The sequence below is a fragment of the Aptenodytes forsteri genome, unplaced genomic scaffold (genome assembly GCF_000699145.1).
Source record: "Aptenodytes forsteri isolate BGI_AS27 unplaced genomic scaffold, ASM69914v1 Scaffold284, whole genome shotgun sequence".
NCBI lineage: Eukaryota > Metazoa > Chordata > Aves > Sphenisciformes > Spheniscidae > Aptenodytes > Aptenodytes forsteri.
Window position 1 is genome coordinate 4,125,688 of NW_008794445.1, and position 18,874 is coordinate 4,144,561.

The 18,874-nt window shown below is 49.3% G+C and overlaps 1 protein-coding gene across 1 annotated transcript; it reads right to left on the bottom strand.

Moving 5' to 3' along the window:
- Positions 1-841: 841 nt before the first annotated feature.
- Positions 842-14,680, bottom strand: NFAM1 (NFAT activating protein with ITAM motif 1). Its single transcript, XM_009290038.1, has 6 exons — positions 14,626-14,680; positions 12,156-12,494; positions 10,973-11,082; positions 8,288-8,386; positions 3,615-3,701; positions 842-907 (listed from the first exon to the last, which is right to left on the bottom strand). The coding sequence occupies exons 1-6, from the start codon at positions 14,678-14,680 to the stop codon at positions 848-850; spliced, it is 750 nt and encodes a 249-aa protein (XP_009288313.1). The 3' UTR covers positions 842-847.
- Positions 14,681-18,874: the final 4,194 nt, after the last annotated feature.

The following is an 18,874-nucleotide window of genomic DNA, read 5'->3' on the forward strand; positions in this document are numbered from 1 at the left end:
TGGCCCCAGACCCGCTTGGCTTATGCAGCCCCAGCAAGGGAGTTTCCTCAGGTTCCCACCTCCTCGTTCCTCTTCCTTGTTCTGGAAAGGGCAGTGCCACTGAGACATGTTGCCAGGCAGGGATATTGTCTGTTTTCCTTTTTTCCATCTTTATCTCTGTCGGTGCATCCAGTCCTCACTGTATACTGCTGATATTGCTGAAGGGAAAGCATTTACTCGGAGGCACTGATTTGAGTCGACTGAGTATGGTCACAGCAGGCATCTGTGACTAGTTGATGGGATTAGCAGATTATGAGAAAGCATGTTTCACTGTGGGGTTCCTGAGAAAGGAAAAATGGGCAGGTGGATGCTTGGATCTCGGTTAAACTATGCATGAAGGCCTGATGGCCATGTCAGGAAAGCTGTAGGCACAGGATCAGATGGAGTGCTGCAGGTCGGGATTGGAAGATCAAGCCAGCAAGCAGGAAGGTCTCTGGATTGTCCTATTATTTACAGAGGATCAAGATTTAAGTATTTCAGCCAGGCCAGGTGAGAGAAACCTGCACAGATCCCATCTGCACCATTTCTAAGATACGTGTGAGTGCTTGACAAAGACAGCCTTGCTTTTTGCATCAAACGGTTCTGCTGCAAAATAGCTTTGCTGCATCAGTGCAGACTGAGCCCCGGTGGGATTTGAACAGATGCATTCTGTTGTTAATGAAGGGCAGTTTAGAAGAAGCCAGGGGTTCACAAGTCCCTCGTGGCTGTGCCCTGAAGTCTGTGGATCTCTGCAGAGAACTGGGGATGTAAGAGAGTAGTTCCGCCACACAGAAAGATGTCTGGTCCACATAGGGTCAGATTTTCCCTGTTAGATATTCTCATACAAGTTATCAGAGGATTCTTCTAGAGTTGCTTGTTTCTTATGTGTCTGCAGAATGATGAAAAGGAGAAAAAAGAAATGGAGGAAAATTATTCAAAGGAAGATGAATTAATTCTTAATAAGCAGACACTGACATTTGTTCTGTTAGGAATGGCTATAAGTGAACCACTGAAACGGAAGCCACTACGGTGAGAAATGTTGCTCCGCCAGAGACGAACGTGACTAATCCAGCCCAAGGGATAAAGATGCCTCCTTTACTTGTCACTCTTCCCCCAAAAAGCTGTCAGACAGGGAGAGGAGGGAAAATTGGACTTGGTAAAAAAATAAATCACTTTGGATTCTGTGAAGGAGGAATTCCCTGACCTCCTCAATCCTGTTTCTTCAACAGTTGAGTCTATTCCTCACAACCGTTCCTTGTGTAGACAAGGCGCTGACAGACTGATATTTTAAGCGCTGTGTGGCACAGGCCTGCTGTAAGCAAGGTTACACAGCAAGTAGCTGAAATGCCACCGGGTGAATGAAGCCCTACCTACACTAGCATTTTCTCTGTTGCCACTACCAAAGAGAAACATTTTACAAAAGTGCTGAGCGCAGGCACCTCCAACGCATGTGGGATTAACCCCTCGCTACCCAAGCTGGCTGACAGTCCAGCGTGACAGCATGCAAATGCTCTTGTTTCAGGGGCTCTCTGCCCTGCTTCCCTTTACAGCCCCCGCTCTGTGCGCAGCATCCCGCAGCAAGGGCTGGACTGGACCCTCCGCAGCAGAGTCAGCCACGGTTCAGCAATCCCAGCTCCCACTCACAGGCCAAACCCACTGGCCCACAAGTCTCGCTCTTAGGGAAAACACCCTGTTATATTCTGGCGCAGCCAGCTGGAGGACAAGTGCCCCAGGCGGTCATAGCCCAGGATGACTGAAAGGGAAGCTGATCAAGGTACTTGCAACAGTAGTGGAAAGCGCAGTCAAATTCTCCTGTGCAGAGATCACGAGGCCCTGCCACTCACACTTCCCTTCCTTCTGACCAGCACAAGAACCGAGGATACTTGGTGGTGTCTGCTCTTGGTGTGAGAGCTCATCCCATCGCCTCTCTTTGCTTTCTTCTCCTTTGTTTCTCCCATGTCTGCTTTGACCTTTACCCCACCCTGGCTGAGACTACCAGCACCAGACCCACTCACACACAGACGTTCCTTTGCTCTTACTTTGTTGCTTTGCTCCTGCTCTGTTTTACAGATCCGCTGCCCCCCAAAGCAGCAGTTGAGTGGTTGGGGCCACACACAAGCAATTCAGCACAGCCCAGACGGCTCCATGGTAGGGAAAAAACCCGCACACATACTGCATCTCATCATCCAGACTGAATCGTTTCCACGGGGGCAGCTGATAAAGGTATACACAAGAATAAATAGCACAGGGAAGAGGGATCAGGACCTACTGTTCTCCCTATCCGACTAATTCAAAATGCAGCAAGAACACAAAACCAGGGGTGCTGTCTTTTCTAGTGCATATGATGCACTGGGGTATAAGACAGCCTATATAAAACAACCCATCCTTCCCCTCAATAATCAGATACCTGCCACCGCCTTTGCTACCACCAACCACTGTGGTGCCACAGCAGTAACTGCAGGAGGCCAGTGGCCTTGGGACTAGACTACACGGCAAGTAGCTCTGACACAGAGGAGGCCGCTTGATTTTAGACCATCTTTTCCTAAAAGGTGGGAGTTGTGAAAATGCCCCAGACACTGGAAAACACTGTCCTTCATGAAACAGAGGGATGGTGCCAACTGAAGCTAGTGCCATGCTCCACACTGCACAGGCAACCTGGGAAACTCCCCCCAACAGGACATCAGTGGGAGGAAGCAGGCAACACTTTTCAGGAACATTTTCTAACGTTAGAAGGGTGAATATATTTTTTAAGCAGATAAGAGGTCTGAAGGGGAAAAGAACAACAAAGTTCTGAGGACAGGAAGGAAATGTTCCCTGGGGTGCCTGATGCAAGTTTTGTCCCTATGAAACAGCTGATGCCTGCCAAAGGCAGGGTAGAGGGCTGTGTGGACCTCTGGTCTGCTTCATGTGGCCCCCACAACTGATCGGCACCTGCATATTCCGAGTTGCAGCTACTTTCACTATGAGTGGATTTAGTTCCTTGTCTCTCACATGTAACTCCCAGCCCAGCCAAGAAGATCTGAGCCCAAAACATACCCACACTGCCTTTTCCTGAGCCCCAGAGCTGACAGAGACTGTATCAGCCCAGCCTCTGTTCAGACTATCTTAGCTTCTGCTACCATGAAATGGCTCTCAGGTGCTTAATGCTGGTGAAAGCAAAGCTGTGGCCAGGGTCTGCCTCCAGTGCACAGATTCCTCTGCCCCAAAGGACTTCTCAGCTGCCTAAATAATCTGGAAAGGGCAATAGTGGGGACCAGCATCTGGCCAACTCTCCACGAACGTCAGTCCCATTCAGAGGGAGCAGTGATGCCAAACCTCTCAATGCCTTTCAGCGTACGTCATACAGCAAAGCATCTGCATGAAACCGGGACTGCCAGAACTGGTAGAGCTGCAGAAGCAAGGGTTCTGCCGGAAGAGGAAAGATAGGCTACATGTGCAGCACAGCTGGTGAGTGGATGCCACATCCCGTTTTCCCCTTTCGGTGGGACTGGAGACACACTTACTGCCTGCTAGGGCCATGGAGACTCTGTGGATTTTCTTTCCCCATGTGCCCAGTGCATAAGGGAACTCTCCAAGAACAGGGCCCCAGCCCTTACCTTCCCTGGAGGACTCTTTCTGGGTGACGGGTTGTTTGTGTTGTCCTTGAGGATAGAATAGACATCAACTTGCTGCAAATCCAGGCACTGCACAGGGAAGAAAGAAGAGAGCAGGGGTCAAATAAATTACTTAGGTTTAAGACAACTAATTGCCCACTGGGTTGTTCCCCATCTCGTGCCTGACATTTTTTAGGAACCCCTGCCATCTTCAAAATTTTGAAGTTCCTGACCTGAACTTGGGCAAAAAGAAAATCCTTTCCCCTTGAATTCTTTACAGTGCAGCTGCATCGTCTTCCTTTTTCAGGCTCACAGAGATGGGCTCTGATGTTACCTACTCTGTGTAAGGCAGTGGAGAACAATGCCAATGCCCTTGCCTCCCTCCACTCCAAATTGTCCCAGAATGCAGAATAAAGACCCCTCTGCCACACAAAAGGATATTGTGCATCATGGGGACCACAGGTAACTGGCAGTGCTCCGCATTGCCCAAGACTGTTTAGGTGCCTGACACCCACAAGCTCTTGCTCATGGTTATTCTGGGCATACAAGAGTGAGAAGAGAGGTGAGGCTGAGGTCCTGAAGCACAAGGGCTGTCAAAAATAGGAAACCCTACATCAGGCATGATTTCTATTTATTTTCTGGGTTTTTTTCCAAGCCAGAACTCTCCTTTCTTCTTAGAGTGAGCAACGAATAATAAAAAAAAAATCAATACACTCTCAGGCCCTCAAACATATCCGTGGTCCCACACAGCTACACAGAGAAACACACACACGCCCTACATGCGTATGCAGCCTCTGGTCCCCCAGGTAATCATGTCACAGGAGATGCATGTCAGTTTGAGTGATGTTCCAGCTCTGCCTGAAGGATCAAACATAACAATCGGGAGGACTTTTCCATGTGTGTTTCAAGGATGACAGCAGGTTGCCAAGGTGGCTGTTTCTCTGGCAACAGGAAGATGGGAGGAGCTCCAGCCGCAAGAGGGGCAGATGGTATTAGTGGAGAGACTGCAAAGGAGCGAGGCGCCCTGCAACACAGCGAGGAGGACGAGCAAAACATGGAGGCTTGATTCTTGGGCTGCCAATCACCTGAACCCGCATCATTTCATCTGGAGTTGCAAACCCTCAGCATCTTTCAGGATCGTGGCCAGCAGGACGGTGGTTTGAACAGGACCAGATGATAGAGGAGCAGCATTTGGGAGTGGGGCTTGGAACAAACAGGCACTCAGACAGGAGGGGGCCGCAGTGAACAGAGCATCAGACAGCTCTCCCATTCCCACCCCTCCTCCGGGAACAGTCAAATACTTTCACCTGTCTGCTTCCCACTCCCAACAACCCGCTTGCCTACACAGACATTCCCAACTATTCGCATGTAGACATGCACACACAGAAAAACCCATTTCCCCGTCCTCATTTTCAATTCTCTTTGTGATGCTCGCAGTGAGGACCTCATCCCGTGTGCTGTGCTCCCAGCAGCCTGGCTCCATGTCCCCTTGGCAGGACAGGTGGCCTCTTTCACTGCTCTAGTCTGAAGCCACTTGCAAGCAAGAAGGACCCTTTTGGTTTTTAACCTCCAAAAAAGATTCCCTCCCTCCACAAGCCCTCTTCCCATGGAGGCTGTTGACAATGGTGGTCCTTTGCTGGCCAGTTGAAAAGCCAGTGTCTCCAACTGCCATCTGCAAATTAATTACTTTTACTTGGTCACTGAGCACCTGCTACTGTCACAGTGGAGGCACACAGCCTCTCTCCTCCCCGCTGGCAGATGCCTTCCTGTCCCTGAGCAGCCTCCTTGTCTCCCTCGCACCGGGAAAAGCTCCTGTGCTATGGAACCTGCCTGCGCTGCAGGAGTTCTGTTTGGTGCTCAAAAAAACTTGTTTGAAGTGTAAAGCGGATGAAGTGAGTCCCTCCGATTGTTATTTCCAAGCTGCTCATTAACTACGCAGCTAAGCTGGAAGACAGAGGAAAATACAGGTTTGGGTCTGGGCAGTGCAGTGAGGCAGAGCTTCTCCGGGGCTGCAGGAGGACAAAGAGGTCAAGGAACACCTGGCAGTGTAGTGGGAACAAAGTGGGTGCCCAGCTGCCCCCTTATTACCAGGGCTTTTTGCTACCTGCTGCTTTTCACTGTGTACACCCACCCCCAGGGACCATGAGGCAAACAGTGGCACCTGGAAGAGCCAGTGGGGAAGGCATTTGCTCCTAGGGATGTTCAGCAGGATTGGCTTTGCAGAAGGTGTGCTAGGGACCCTTCTCACACCAGGGGTGAGCCTTGCTGCCGTGTAGGATAACACAGAGCATTTAATGAGCTGCACCAGCCAGTTCCAAGCCCTTACTTTGATGTCCAGTGCTGCCTCCTGTTGCTCCTGCTCCCAGCTCCAGGCCTGCAAGGACACTGTGGTTCCCTGACGCGACTTTTTTCCAGACTCTGACCTCTTGCTTTCCCCCACAGATAGCACATCTGGCACATGCTGGCCTCCTGTCCCGCCCCCTAATCTCCGACCTCCTTCTTTATCTCATCACTTGGAGTTACTTCTCACTTATCTTTCCCTTTTCCTTGCCTTAGCTTACCCTTAGGCTGACCACAGATTTCTGCCCTCCCCATGAATTAAGCACTAAGTGTTCAACACCCGATTTAACACCAATGGGTTTTCACAACGCACCCAATTTCAAATGCAATTTGTAGGGCTGGGTTTACACCATGCAGAGTCCCAACGAAATTTAGCAGGGGGGCACCAGAGTCATCTTTCAAAGGAAATAAGGTTTGTCGACTTTCCACTCCCCTCACCTGTCCTGAGGGCCCATCCAGCGCAGAGTCTCCATCCTAGGGCTCTCACCCTCTCTCCCCCATTAACTTCCCTGTTACACCTCACAGCCCCGTGCTCCCCCCTCCTCACCTCGCAGCCCTGCTTTCACCACGTGTGCTGTCTGCAGCGGGAGTTGCTGCTTCATGCCTGAACAAGTCACCCCGCAGCAGCTGCTCCACGATAAAGTAACCTCCAGTGGGCGGGCTGGTACCCCCCAGCTCGCAGGAGATGGTCCGAGGCTGCTTTCAGCTCTGCCAAAGAGGGCTGAGCCACCTGCCCCGCACACCGGGCTGGCTAAGAGCCACACACAGCTGGCGTGTGGTCAATGGGCTTCGGGGGAAGGGTCCACAGGGCTCCTGCAAGCACAGGGGCCCAGCCAGCTCCTGGGACTGCCTGTGCCTAAGGCTGGCTCTGCTGGCTTGCTATATTAGCCTTAGTGGGGCCTCCTGAACGGAACAACATGATGAAACATGTAATTAAGATGGAGCTAAGGATGCATGACGAGGCCGACTGAGCGAGAAATGGATTTGATTTTTTTTTTGTCTCCTTGCAGAAACCATCCACTTCAGCAGGAAACTACCCATTCGGATTTTTATAAGCCTGAATTAAAAAGAAATTACTTGATACAAATGGAAAGGTTTATAACCTGCAACCTCCTTTACCCAGAGCATTGCTTTTTGCCCAGAATAAACATATCACATTCAATATATAGTGCTTTCTTTTAAACCTCTACTCCAAAAATGAAAGGGCCACAAAACGGTGCCCCCCCACCTGCGAAGTGAGAACGAGAAGGGAGCAGGCCCATCCTCTTTTTCAAATCTGTGCCCTATCATGTCTCCTGCCTTCTTGGCAGAGCTTTGCTTCTCTCTGTAGTACATTCTCCAGAGCTTCGTTTTGTTTAGTTTAAATGATTAATGCAGCAGAGCTTACGGGTTTTCCTCAGAGAGACTTTTCCAGCCCTTATAGACCTCGCAGTCAGAAAGGTTTCCCAATATTCAGGCAACAGCCTTCTCTACTCACTTTCATTTTATTCCTCCTCGTTCGTCCCACAGATCATGGGGGGAAAAAAAACCCAACCCTTCCCTTCTTAGTGGAACAGCCCTCCCATGGGAGTAAAAGGAGAAAAAGGAATCCATTTTAAATGGAGCTGGATGGGTTGTAAATGGGATTAGGGGTCATGGTTACTTGAGGTAGCTGAGGTCTGGGCCTGACATTTCAGGAGAGCGACTCCAATCCTATTACCTATGACGCTGACGCTACTGGGCTCAGGGAGTGGGAGCAGTCAGCGTTCCCCCGTTTGAGAAATGGAAAAAGGAGATCCTATGCAACGAAAAGGGATATGTTCCAAAAAAGAGACTCCCTTCACTTTCCTCCTGCCTTTTCCCCCCCTGAGAGCTAGTCAGCCTGCTCAGGACTGCAGTGGTCCATGACACTGACACCAGTGAAGGTGTCGCAGCAGGAGCTCTAAACAGCTGGGTTTATTGTGGGGAGCACTTCTCTCTGCCCCTTTCCTGAGCCATCATTCTTGAGACCCTTCTACCTCTACCACCAGGAACCCTCTCTGGCCCCACACTTGCTACTCGGTGCTGCCACACTGCTGGCAGAGGGAAAGGTGCTGCCCAGCAGGGCATGGTGCAAGGCTTTGGCACTGGGGAGGCCATGAGTGGGACCAGGATGGAGACACGCAACATGCACGGTCCTGAGAGGAGCTAAGCAGGGCAGAGCACAGGAGCAAGGTCACCAGTACCAGGCTGGTATGCAGGTATTGCTTATGTTTCACATCATGATACTGGCATTGTCTGTACCATGGCAGGGCAGGGAAAGGAAGGGTTGTACCACAATGCGGACAGAAAGGATGGAGGGCGATTCTGGTACTCACGTCATAGACAGGAGGTGGTGGTGGTGGGCTGGCTGAAGGGGGCTGCGTTTCCACCTTCTGTCTCAGGATATTTAGCTGGTTGCTTCTAAGGCACAACACCTGCTGAGGACAAGACACCAAATGACACATTTGGAGAAAACACCATCTCCCCAAAGATGAACTGAACACTAACGTCCTGTCAAAGCCAGCTGCTCGCACACCCCCTGAGTGCTTCCGCAGCAAAGAGTGCTGGCACTCTCTGCACAGTGTGGGCCGGTCCCTTTTCTCACCACAGGGTAAAATGGAGGAGTCTGATGACTTACACTGGAGCAGTGGAAAGGAGAACTGGGCTCTGTGCATACATAGAAATCACTTCCACCACTGAAACTTAGCTGGACGGAAGGTGTAAGTATTTAACAGCACACAACAGTGCTGTAGGACAGGGAGTAAAGCAGGGCCCTGTTCAAAGCATGGGGGGGAATTTCAGAGCAGCAAAATGCAGTGACTTTGGTCAGGATTTGGCTGGGAAGCTTTTGCTAATACACAGAGTCTAGAGAAGAGCACCAGACGACCACTGATGATGACATATTGTCAGTGATACACTAATGTGCAAGACCAGCATGGAGTTGAAGGAAGAAGGTCTCTTCCTCTGAAACGTTTCTTGCATCGGATGAGCTCTCCTTGAACACACTCCATTCACGCACAGATAAGGGTTAGCCCTGCTCAGCAAGCAAGAGAGGAGGCAGAAAAGGCAGAAGGCTTTGCTAAGTATCTCTGTTCTAATTCGGAAAGAAGTGGGATGATTATATTCACATCACATGAAAACGATGAACTGCTTTCCAGTCCATTAGTAACTAAGGAGGATGCTAAATAGCTTCTCTTAAAGATAAACATTTTTAAACCAGCAGGTCTGAGCAAGCTGTGGTGAGAAATATGGGCTGTGTTCTGCAGGAGGGCAAATGTAATGACTGAATGATCTCTTCAGGCCCCAAGGAGAGCCCGTAGGTCTGAGACTTGCTGGCCCACCTCAAAACCTAGAGATGCCAACCGGCAAGTCGTGACAATGCCTCCCTCCTCATCCCCATGGAGACACTGTCTAGGCAAGCAGAGATGGGGGCCTGTCTCTAGCCTAGTCACTCTGCCGCTTACACTCCTTCCCCCTCCATCAGACTACCTGCAAGGTAAGTCTCACGAGATTAGCAGGTCAGTTTTCAACCTCATGATCTCTGACTGTGTGTGCTGAAGCTGATGCTCCTTGGAGTCATAGGACTGTACCAGCAGCACAGCCTCCACATAACAATGCATGCAGGGAGTCTGCTGTCATGGTGGCAGAGAGCAGGTTGAAAGAGTAAATATGGGGGGTACTCCACCTAGAAAACAACAATCCCCAAACTACATTCTAAAAGACATCAGGTTTTTTTAAGCCAGCCTTGAGATCTCTGGAAGAATGCAGAGGATGCTGTTTTGAACGCCTGAGGGTGGCAGTACTAGGAGTAGTAAGTTTTCCCCAAACAACACGGATTCCAGTATCACGACTCCAGAGTTTTTTCCACAGGGCCCGTCTCATCCAGATCCTTCAGCCCTACTTTTGGCTTTTCTTCTCCTGCTCTCTACATCCTTTCTTCTCCACTCCTGGTTTCCTCTTTGCCCTCAGCTACTCATCCCAGCTTCCACTTCCTTACCCAGCTGGTCCCAACCTGTGCCACTGGTCTGCTCACCTGAGGGGCCCTGTCAGTCCAGTATTAACACCCTCCTCCAAGCTCCAGTGCTTCCTCACTCCAGATTCCAGTTCCAGTTTCCCTCCCAAGGCTCCTTCGTCCAGCCTCACCTGTTGGAAGGTGCCTCTGAAAATTGCTTAGTCCAATCCCCCTCTGCTCAAAGCAGAGTCAACTAAAGCAGGTTGCTCCTCAGATCTTTGTGTCTCTCTTTTTTTCCAGTTAGTTGGGACTTCCACACAGGCTTCCTTGGGATCCTTGTCCTGACCTTCCCCTCTCACTCTGTCTCTTAATGTTTTCTCTGCCAAACGCATGCCCAAGACTCTGGTCCCCATCCCCTCCACACTGCAGGTTGTTTTCTTCTATGGTGCCCGAGCCATGGCTCAGGAACGCAGTTGCACGGCCTCCTTGCAATCAGGTCATGCCCTTGCACCAGAGTAGTCCCCATCTTGAAAGATGATTAGAAACAGGGAAAGTCCTGCCCTCCTCCTGCCACCAGGACTGCAACAGACTTGCTTGGGTGCACAGGATGTTACCTGTCTGACTGGCACCATGTGGAAAGGCAGCCTCACAGGGGCTCCTTTAGACAACTGAGCTGCTAAATTGACAAGAGCCATGGCTGAGCATACACAAAGTGCAATTTTCCAAAGACCCATCACAAGGCTACATCTCCTTGAATATTCTCAGGGCCAGCACACTGCTAGTGTGACTTCTTGCCCTGTGTCAGATCCTTGCTCTAAAGCAGTGCATGCCGGAGTGAAAATGATTACCAGAATTTCTTTAATGGATAAACCAATGACTCGTTTTGTCTTTCCTGTAATCTTTTTTCTCAGAAAGATTGAACTTAAAAAAAGAAAATAAACCTGAGGCAGACACCCAGCATGGAAAATTTCAGCATGGGGACTTCCAATCCAGCCAAGTTAGAAGCAAGTGAAATAAATTCCTAGAAGGGGTTGTGTCAGGTATTGCTTTTTATTTGGTTATAACTTGCCTTTCTTTTCCACAGAAGCAGAGCTGTTGCGGTGATGCTCAATGCAGCAAGAAGAGCAGTAAGGGTAATGAGGATTTCCCACCCATAAGAGGTCTCTACGTACCCTGTACCTGTAAGAAAGAGGGCAAAAGATTCACAGTGTGAGCGGAAGTTACAATCCTGCTGCATTTTTAACCCTGGAAAGAGCCTTGAGAGAGCTAAAATGCAGAAGCAGTGCAGAATATGGTGGCACAGATGCACACACCCTTCAAAACCTACTCTGACTGAACAGAGAGCAGGGTGCAGCTGAAGAATCACGCAAAAGAGACAGGATATAAACAGCTGCACCTCATGTAGATTAGAGGGACATGACATAACTATGAGAGCCAAGAAAGGTGGTAGTTAGAGGCTGGCAAAGGTCTTTAGTGATAGGGGCAGAAAGACAGATGGTGGAAAGCACATAGGCCACACAAACTAGCAGGGTGGGTACTGTAGGTATCCTCTGACCAGTGTAGCAAAGCTCCTTCCTCACAGCTCTTAGCATTTGCACTTTCTAAGAAGTTTTTCATACCCAGCATTCAGTAATGCAAATCCAGCCAGTCAGCAGCATGCATGTCCTTATCACTTTTCTATAACATTCCTCTTATCGTGACCTGAAGCTCTCCCTTGCTTTCCAGCCTGCGCATTAACGGAACAACCACCCCCTTGTACCACATGGAAAAGGGGGAGGGAGTACAGTGAGCCCCTAACCTGTTCATGAGCCCCTAACGGTGAGCGCCTAACCTGTACATCTGATTATGGCGAGCACCCTAACCACTGACCTTGTGTTCAACCATCTCTGTCACACTGCTAAAGACTAAATCGCACTGTGTCCTGGACACTGACACCTAAAAGCACCCTCTGACCCAGTGCCCAGGCTCCCTGGTTAGACACGGACTTTACACCTGCTGTTCCCAGGAGGCTGTGGCAGGGCAGATATAAATTACTGCATCTTCATGTCCCCATCTGTGCATGGGGAACAGTAGCACAGATCACCTGTGTAAAGTGCATTCAACTCTGATAGCATTAAGTATTGGGCATAAAGTATTATTCCCACCTGACTTCATAGCGTGTTTGGGTAGAGGAAAAGAGCAAACATCATCTTTTCATAGCCAGATCCAGCTGATTTTTAACCACCTGCCCTTCCTTCTGATTGTTCACTTACCTCTAGCAAGGACAAACACTCCCTTTCCCATTTTCTGCATGTTATTCCATCTGACCTTGCAGTAGTATGTGCCAGTAGAAAAGGTGTTTTCAAGTGGCATGATTCTGTGGTCGTAAGATATGACAGCAGTCGTATTCTCTTTTCCAGAAGGGATGGCTACATTTTCCAACCTACTATAGATGGATGTATTCTGACCCAGTGAATTAATCCAGTAATAGAAGATTGAAAATTTGGTGTATTTCGCCGTGTAAGGGAAGATGACTTTACAGGGAATGGATATTCCTTCCTTTAGCAGTGCAACCTGGATTGGAGGTTCCTGCTGTACATCGACCTTTCCCCCTGTAAGGGTAATAATTGTTAACAGTCACCTAACATCGCTTTAAGTCAGGAGAGGACTGCTGCCCCAAAGACAGGATCACACGGTGAAAATAACCGTATGTCAGGAAGCGTGCCCGTAGCACACAGCATTGGCCCTTGTCAGAAATTGAGTGATTCAGAGCATGTGCCCTGTGTGATCTGCCACATTTCTTAGGTAATTGCTGTGTGATTTGTGATAGCCTGTTGCATTCACAGGCTTCCCCTTTTCCCTTGTGAGCTCCTCCGTACAACGCCAGCACGCAGAAAGACAGGAAATGAAGCAGGAAGTGAACTGATTTTGCAGTGGTGTGATACTATATTTACAGCGGATGAATAGAAAGCAATTTTCCAAGACAAACGCTAGCTGGACATCTCCTGAAACTCCTGAGTTACAAACCTCTGCTTGGGCATCTACATGTGCCCATGCGATGACCCGGCGCCAGTGAACATGCTGTACGCAAGCAGGTGTTATTGGTGGGACCGTGTATTTCTGAAGCACAAGTAAGGAAGGAAATTGCATATTCTGCACAGGGGCCAGCACCGGGGCCATGAGAAATAAGGCACAGCTTAATCACTCCAAACTCTTGTTGCCATAAATGGGCAGCAAAGAGCAAGACTCGATGCTAGATATGGGCACTATCTGCAGAAGACTGCAGATCTTAAGTATCTATACGTGACAGTATCTTAGGCAGAGAGATGGGAGATCATGCCCCTTCATGTGCTTCCTCCTTACATAGACAGGGCTGCTGAAAGTGATCTATCACTGCAATTCAGTAGACAATGATGTCGGGATTTACAAGAGAGGATGAATAAGCACAGATGGGGAACCACACCATAGTTCACTCCCTGTGTTGTTTAATAAAAAAATAAAAAAAGCTAAGACTAAGCCATGGGCTAGTAAGGAGCCTGGGGTACAGGACCTCTTTGGCTTCCCAGCCAAATCTGGGTTTAACGTCAGGCAGTCTCTGGATCTATTTGTTTGGCAGCTGGCATAACACCACACATAAAGCAACTTAAGAGGAGGACTGTGCAAACCATTGTTGTCTTTGAAAAAGGGAACTGGAAACTTACACACACGTCTTCTTACAAAATGAAGGATTCTTTCAGAGACATGAAAATAGAAAGGGAAAAAAAAAAGTATATAGAGAAAGTAGGGGATGGGCAGGCTTTTCCATTCATGCTTTTGATGGGATTCCCTGGGGCTCTGCATCTATGAACAGGCTCAAAACAAGGCATTAAAGCTGTTCCAGAGCACAGCCAGGCCTGCTTTCCTGTCCTCGTGCACTAATGCTGCATCGCAACAGCAGCATCACCTCTGCACAGCGGGACTCGGCATCGGAAAAGGCAACTCAGACTTAGTGCTGCTGAATGCCGAGCACTGAGGAAGCACTGGGGGGGCAATAATTGAAGGAGGGCACAGCCACTGTCCAGAAAGGACTGTTGGGATGTAACATCCATTAAGGAAAATACTCTACAGATGACATAGCCAGGGACAATAGCCTGAGAGTAAGGAAGAGCTTAGGTTACATCACTCGAAAAAGGTTCTTAGCCGTAAAAGCAACTGAGATACAGTACAGTCCTAAGGGACATGCTCATTCGTTGTGAGTGCACAGTCCTGTGTACAGTAGATACAATATTATGGAAAGACAGTAACAGAAAGTCCTGCAGACACTGTAGGAGTGATAACCCGAGCGGACTCTTCTGGGCCTTATTTTCTAAAATCATTCATCATCCTTCTCCTCATCTCTACCCAGCAGAACACACATGAATATAGTTCCTATACAATTCCTATACAAGGCATGGCTGAGCACTGCTGTAACAAAACAGGGGAGAGATTCATCTTCTTACAGTATCCCAGGAGCCATTAGCCTGAGAAGAACATGCCAGGGAAAAAGCCAAACCGTTTTATTTAGGTTATCTAGCCCTTCTCCCATGTTTCCCCTTTCCTGAGGATTCTCTCTCTCAGCTTTGAAATGCTTAAAAGACAGAAATAGCAGCAGCGTGCAAATTCCTAGAGGGGATCTCTGGAAATTAGCAAAAGATAGCAGCTGGAAATGCTCTAATATGAACAAATGTGAGAGTAAACAAAAGGAATTAAAAAACGCTTTTTTACCTCTACACTGAAGCAACCAAAGAAACAGGAAGGTGACTTTTAGATTAGAGGCCATGATGGGGGTCAAAGGCTGTAAGAAAGCAACCAGATACGAAGATCCAAAAGGCGTAAGAGATGGGGGGTTGTCAGGTATTTCCACGCCCGGGCAGCTGGTTGATCCTCTCCCGTTCATGAAGGGATGGGCGGGATGGACACACACTGCTTTTGGCAAGCTGTTCCTGGCAGATGCAGGCTCTTCTGCTTTTTGGTCAGACTCCTCCCCGCACCAGGGTTCATTTCTCTGTGCTATTGCGATGGTGTTACACCTACCAGTGGGTGCCCAAAGATTAGACCATAAGCTCTTTAATACATAGAGCTTTGTCTCCTGATGACTGTAAAATATCACACGCATTTAAAACAAACTTTGTCACCTTCCACAGTGACCGAAGCCCCATGTTGGAATATGGAAAAAAATGTGTTTTGACTGATGCAGATCGAGGCCATTTGAGGTGAATATGGTCAAATTCAGTGAAGGATTCAACTGACTCTGGAGTGATGGACAAGCTTAAAAGTGGCGCAGTGGGATTTTTACCATAATTTTGCAAGGATTTGTTTATACAGTTGTTTTGGAACAGCTATTCCTGATTATCTCACTGCATGGACCATCCAGGCTTTGGAATAAGGGCACCTTACTTGAAATTTTACTCGAGTGCTTTGTTCACATGGGGAAGCTACTGAGCAGTGCCACAGGGTGTGGGTTCAGGGAAGAGTAGCACCATTAAACTCCTTTATGTGAACACTCAAGTGTGGGATCACCTGTTTTGCCTTCCATGTGGAAAACAAGTACCCACACCAGCAGTCAGTACAGAGGAATGGCTCCAACTGTCCTCCTGACCGCACAAAACTTCCCTCCGCAGCCAACTCCTCCACCAGGTCATTTTGGAGGAAGGCACTCATATTCCAGAAGTGAGAACAAACAGACAGCGAATTCATCCCTAACAGCTGTGATGTTTCAGATCCACACAATGCTGCCTCTGAATCAGCTTCGCAATGCAGGCAAGCCTTAAGAAATCTATTGTAGGGAAATCTAAGGAGAGCCCTTTGAAGAAGAAAACCCTCTCTTTGTGGAGGATCCTGCCGCCTATACTCATGAAGAGTCTTTGATTTCGACGAAAGCTTGTTTTTAGCTAACACATCTGCAATGCAACAGCTGAGCAGCGTCTGACTCAAAAAAAACCTGGCATCTGAGAGGTCTTCACTTCTCTCTAGGCAGCTTCCTCCTTTCGCGCTTCTTGTGAGACATTTGCACTTTGCTGCAATTTCAAGGGTGCCTGCTCACACGGGCTGTGGAGACTGGTGGGGGATGGCCGTGCTGGGAAAGACCTAAGAAGGTAGATGAGCCTGTAAACTGCGCATAGTTGAGACCACTCTTTATGGTATTTTTTTTATCCCTTCAGAGTTTGGAGGAGTGAGGTTTGCTCCAAAGCAACCTTTGGTTTACAGCATTTTTTCTCCTGTTCAGACTGGGACAGGTCCTCAAGAGGAAGGGGTCTTGACACAGGGGGCGGCACGGGGCAGCACGCAGCTGCGGCCGCTGTGGCCCCCTGAGTCCAGGGACGGCTCCGATACCTTGCTGAGAGCCCTGACAGATGGGGAGAGGAGCAACTGGCTTTGTGTGGCTCTGCAAGGCTGGTGCAGCAGCTGCACTCCTCCAGGGAAGGTTTAGCTCAGATTAGCCAAAACCAACTCCTCTCCCCAAGACATGCTGACGTGAGCTGCACGGGGCTGGTCTCAGCTGGAAATCGCTCCTTGCAGGTCTTAACGCTGAGCAGCAAGGACAATCAAGAGCAGTAACAAGACACTCGGGGCCCACTTGGTATTTCAGATATGTAGGCACAAATCAGGCAGCTGTGGCTCTGGGGGGCTGTGGGGTTACAACAACGCTTGGCAGCATTTCTCAGGCCTGAGCAGCATCTCAAGGTGGTTAGGGCAGGGAGGGAGAAGGGGGCAGGGGCTTACTACCCTCCTGTGGAAGAACTCTGCTGAACAGTGAGGGCTTCCTCGGCTCTTATATCACACTCATCCCCATGGTAGTGCGCAGCTTTGCAATTTCCAGCATTGATGTATTTCTAGAGGACAGAACATGCTGCTCCTGTCAGTGATGTGTTTTAACTGTTATCAGCATTTATCTGCTTCAGGAATTCAGAGCGATAAGTGGATTAAGTGCAGTAGGTTTGGAGGGCTGCTAGGTCAACATCCTCCTTCCGTCCTTTCTCTTCTCTTCCTATAAACAACCCTGTTGCCACTCTAAATGCCAAGTCCTAGAAATATTGCTGTCTGGAATTTAAAAAAAAATATATATATAGATCTAGCATTTCAAAAGAGATCACACGTAAGACTCAGCTGTGGGATTAGAGGCATGGCCAGGCCAGAAATACATTCACTGCTGGAATTTGCTATGGTAGAGCTCGCTAAAAAGAAATGGCTTTGAAACGACTACCCAGCAGCTATTAACTGCGAGACAGGATGACATTCTGTTCCTTAGAGCCTAAAGGGAGCCTGAATCTTTGAATGTTAAATTCTAATTCAATTTGGTCTGGGGATTCTGGACTGAGTTTTAACCCTGGAGACATAAATGGGACGAAGATGAGGAAAAGCTGGAGAGTTGTGTGTTTCTATTACCAGCCTGTAGCGGGGCTGAACTGATCCCCCCGAAACTTAGGTGGAACTAACCAGATACCTGTGCCAAAGGAAATAAATTACAAAGCACCAAAGGAATAGGTCATTGTATGACCTTCACTCATGCATTACACAGTACACTGCTGCGTGTGAGCTGGTCCCTGCAGTATGATGAGGAGGGAACTGCCTGTCCGGCTATAGCCCCGCCACAGCACAGACTGGCCAGGATCCATATGGCTTGGTCCTTTCTTTGATGCAGCGAACGCTGATCACTTTCTGAGACTAAATACAGGATTGGGCCAGGTGCTAGCAACAGTTTCTGCTTGTAGCTGGAAAGCGGCCATTAATTTCACTCAAGTGCTGTTAAAAGCCCGCGACAGTGGCCAGCATTCCCAACCGTGAGGAAAAGCACATTGTTCTGGCGTGCACGAACAACAAGAAGTTTGGGCAAGTGCTGAACCTACCAGAATTGCCTGTTCACAGCTGTGTCCAATGTACACCCACAAGTAAAGGCAGACACACACACATGCCCACACATGCCCCCACAGCCAACTCCAGGGAAAGCATTTATTCAAACAAAAAGGCTGCTGCTAGCCAAGGCAAAAGCAATGCTGCAGAGACCACAACAAAGCCTCTTTACTGCTGGAGTGTTTAACACCACCACCATCCAAAAGAGAAACACCGCTTGGTGCAGAGAAGAGCTGCAGCAACTCAGTGAGCCTGATTTGCAGAGCGCGCTTCAGAGCATTCCCTAGCACGGCAGCTCTGGACTTGCTGCCTTGTCAGAGACCAGCTCAATCCCCCATTGCTGGAAAGCCAGCCAGCGGCAACACACAAGGATTCACAATCTCTTTGACTCCTCTAACCCCCGACTCTGCAGCGTACAGTTTCCTCTGTCTGGCAGCAGGAGCGATAGGAAAGCCAGCACAAGCGGGCCGTACCTCTGCCAGCATTTTTACCACTGTTGTGTGTCGAGTGCCTCTCAGCAGGGCTGGATGATGCCGAGGTAAAAGCTGCCAATGCCCTCGCAATGTTTCTACCCGTTGAACTGCTCTAGGGAAGAGAACAATCAGCGACTCGAGGGGAAACCAGAAAAAGAAAGGTGTTGATACCACCGTGGGGAAGGGAGGGGGCACTTCTGTAATTCCCTTTCACCAGCAAAATGAGTCTGCCTCAGAAATCACACTGCTTCTGCTCTTTTTCTGTTCACCTACTGGAAAGGTTCCCCAGGACTAAATTATCATCATACGCCTGATGCGCTCTCGGGGGCTGATGCTGCGTGGCTGTGCCTCAACCTGGCGGCATTCCCTACGGCTCCCCTTCACAGACTCCCTCTTACAGCCTGTGTGGCAAGCCGGGGCGAGCGGGACTTCGCCTGGAAGGACTTCTTTGCCTTCTCAGGCTGCCACCTTCCAGGAGGACGTCCACCTGGCTGAGCCCCGGGCAGAAGCGGGGCAGGAGCTGCCCGGCTGACAGCAGAGCGGGCCATGTTTCGTCCACTCGTGCAAGGGGGTAAAAGCTTCCCCCAGGCAGCTCACCCGCACCGGGAGGGAGAGCAGAGCCGCCTCGGCTAAGGCGGAGGGACGCCCGC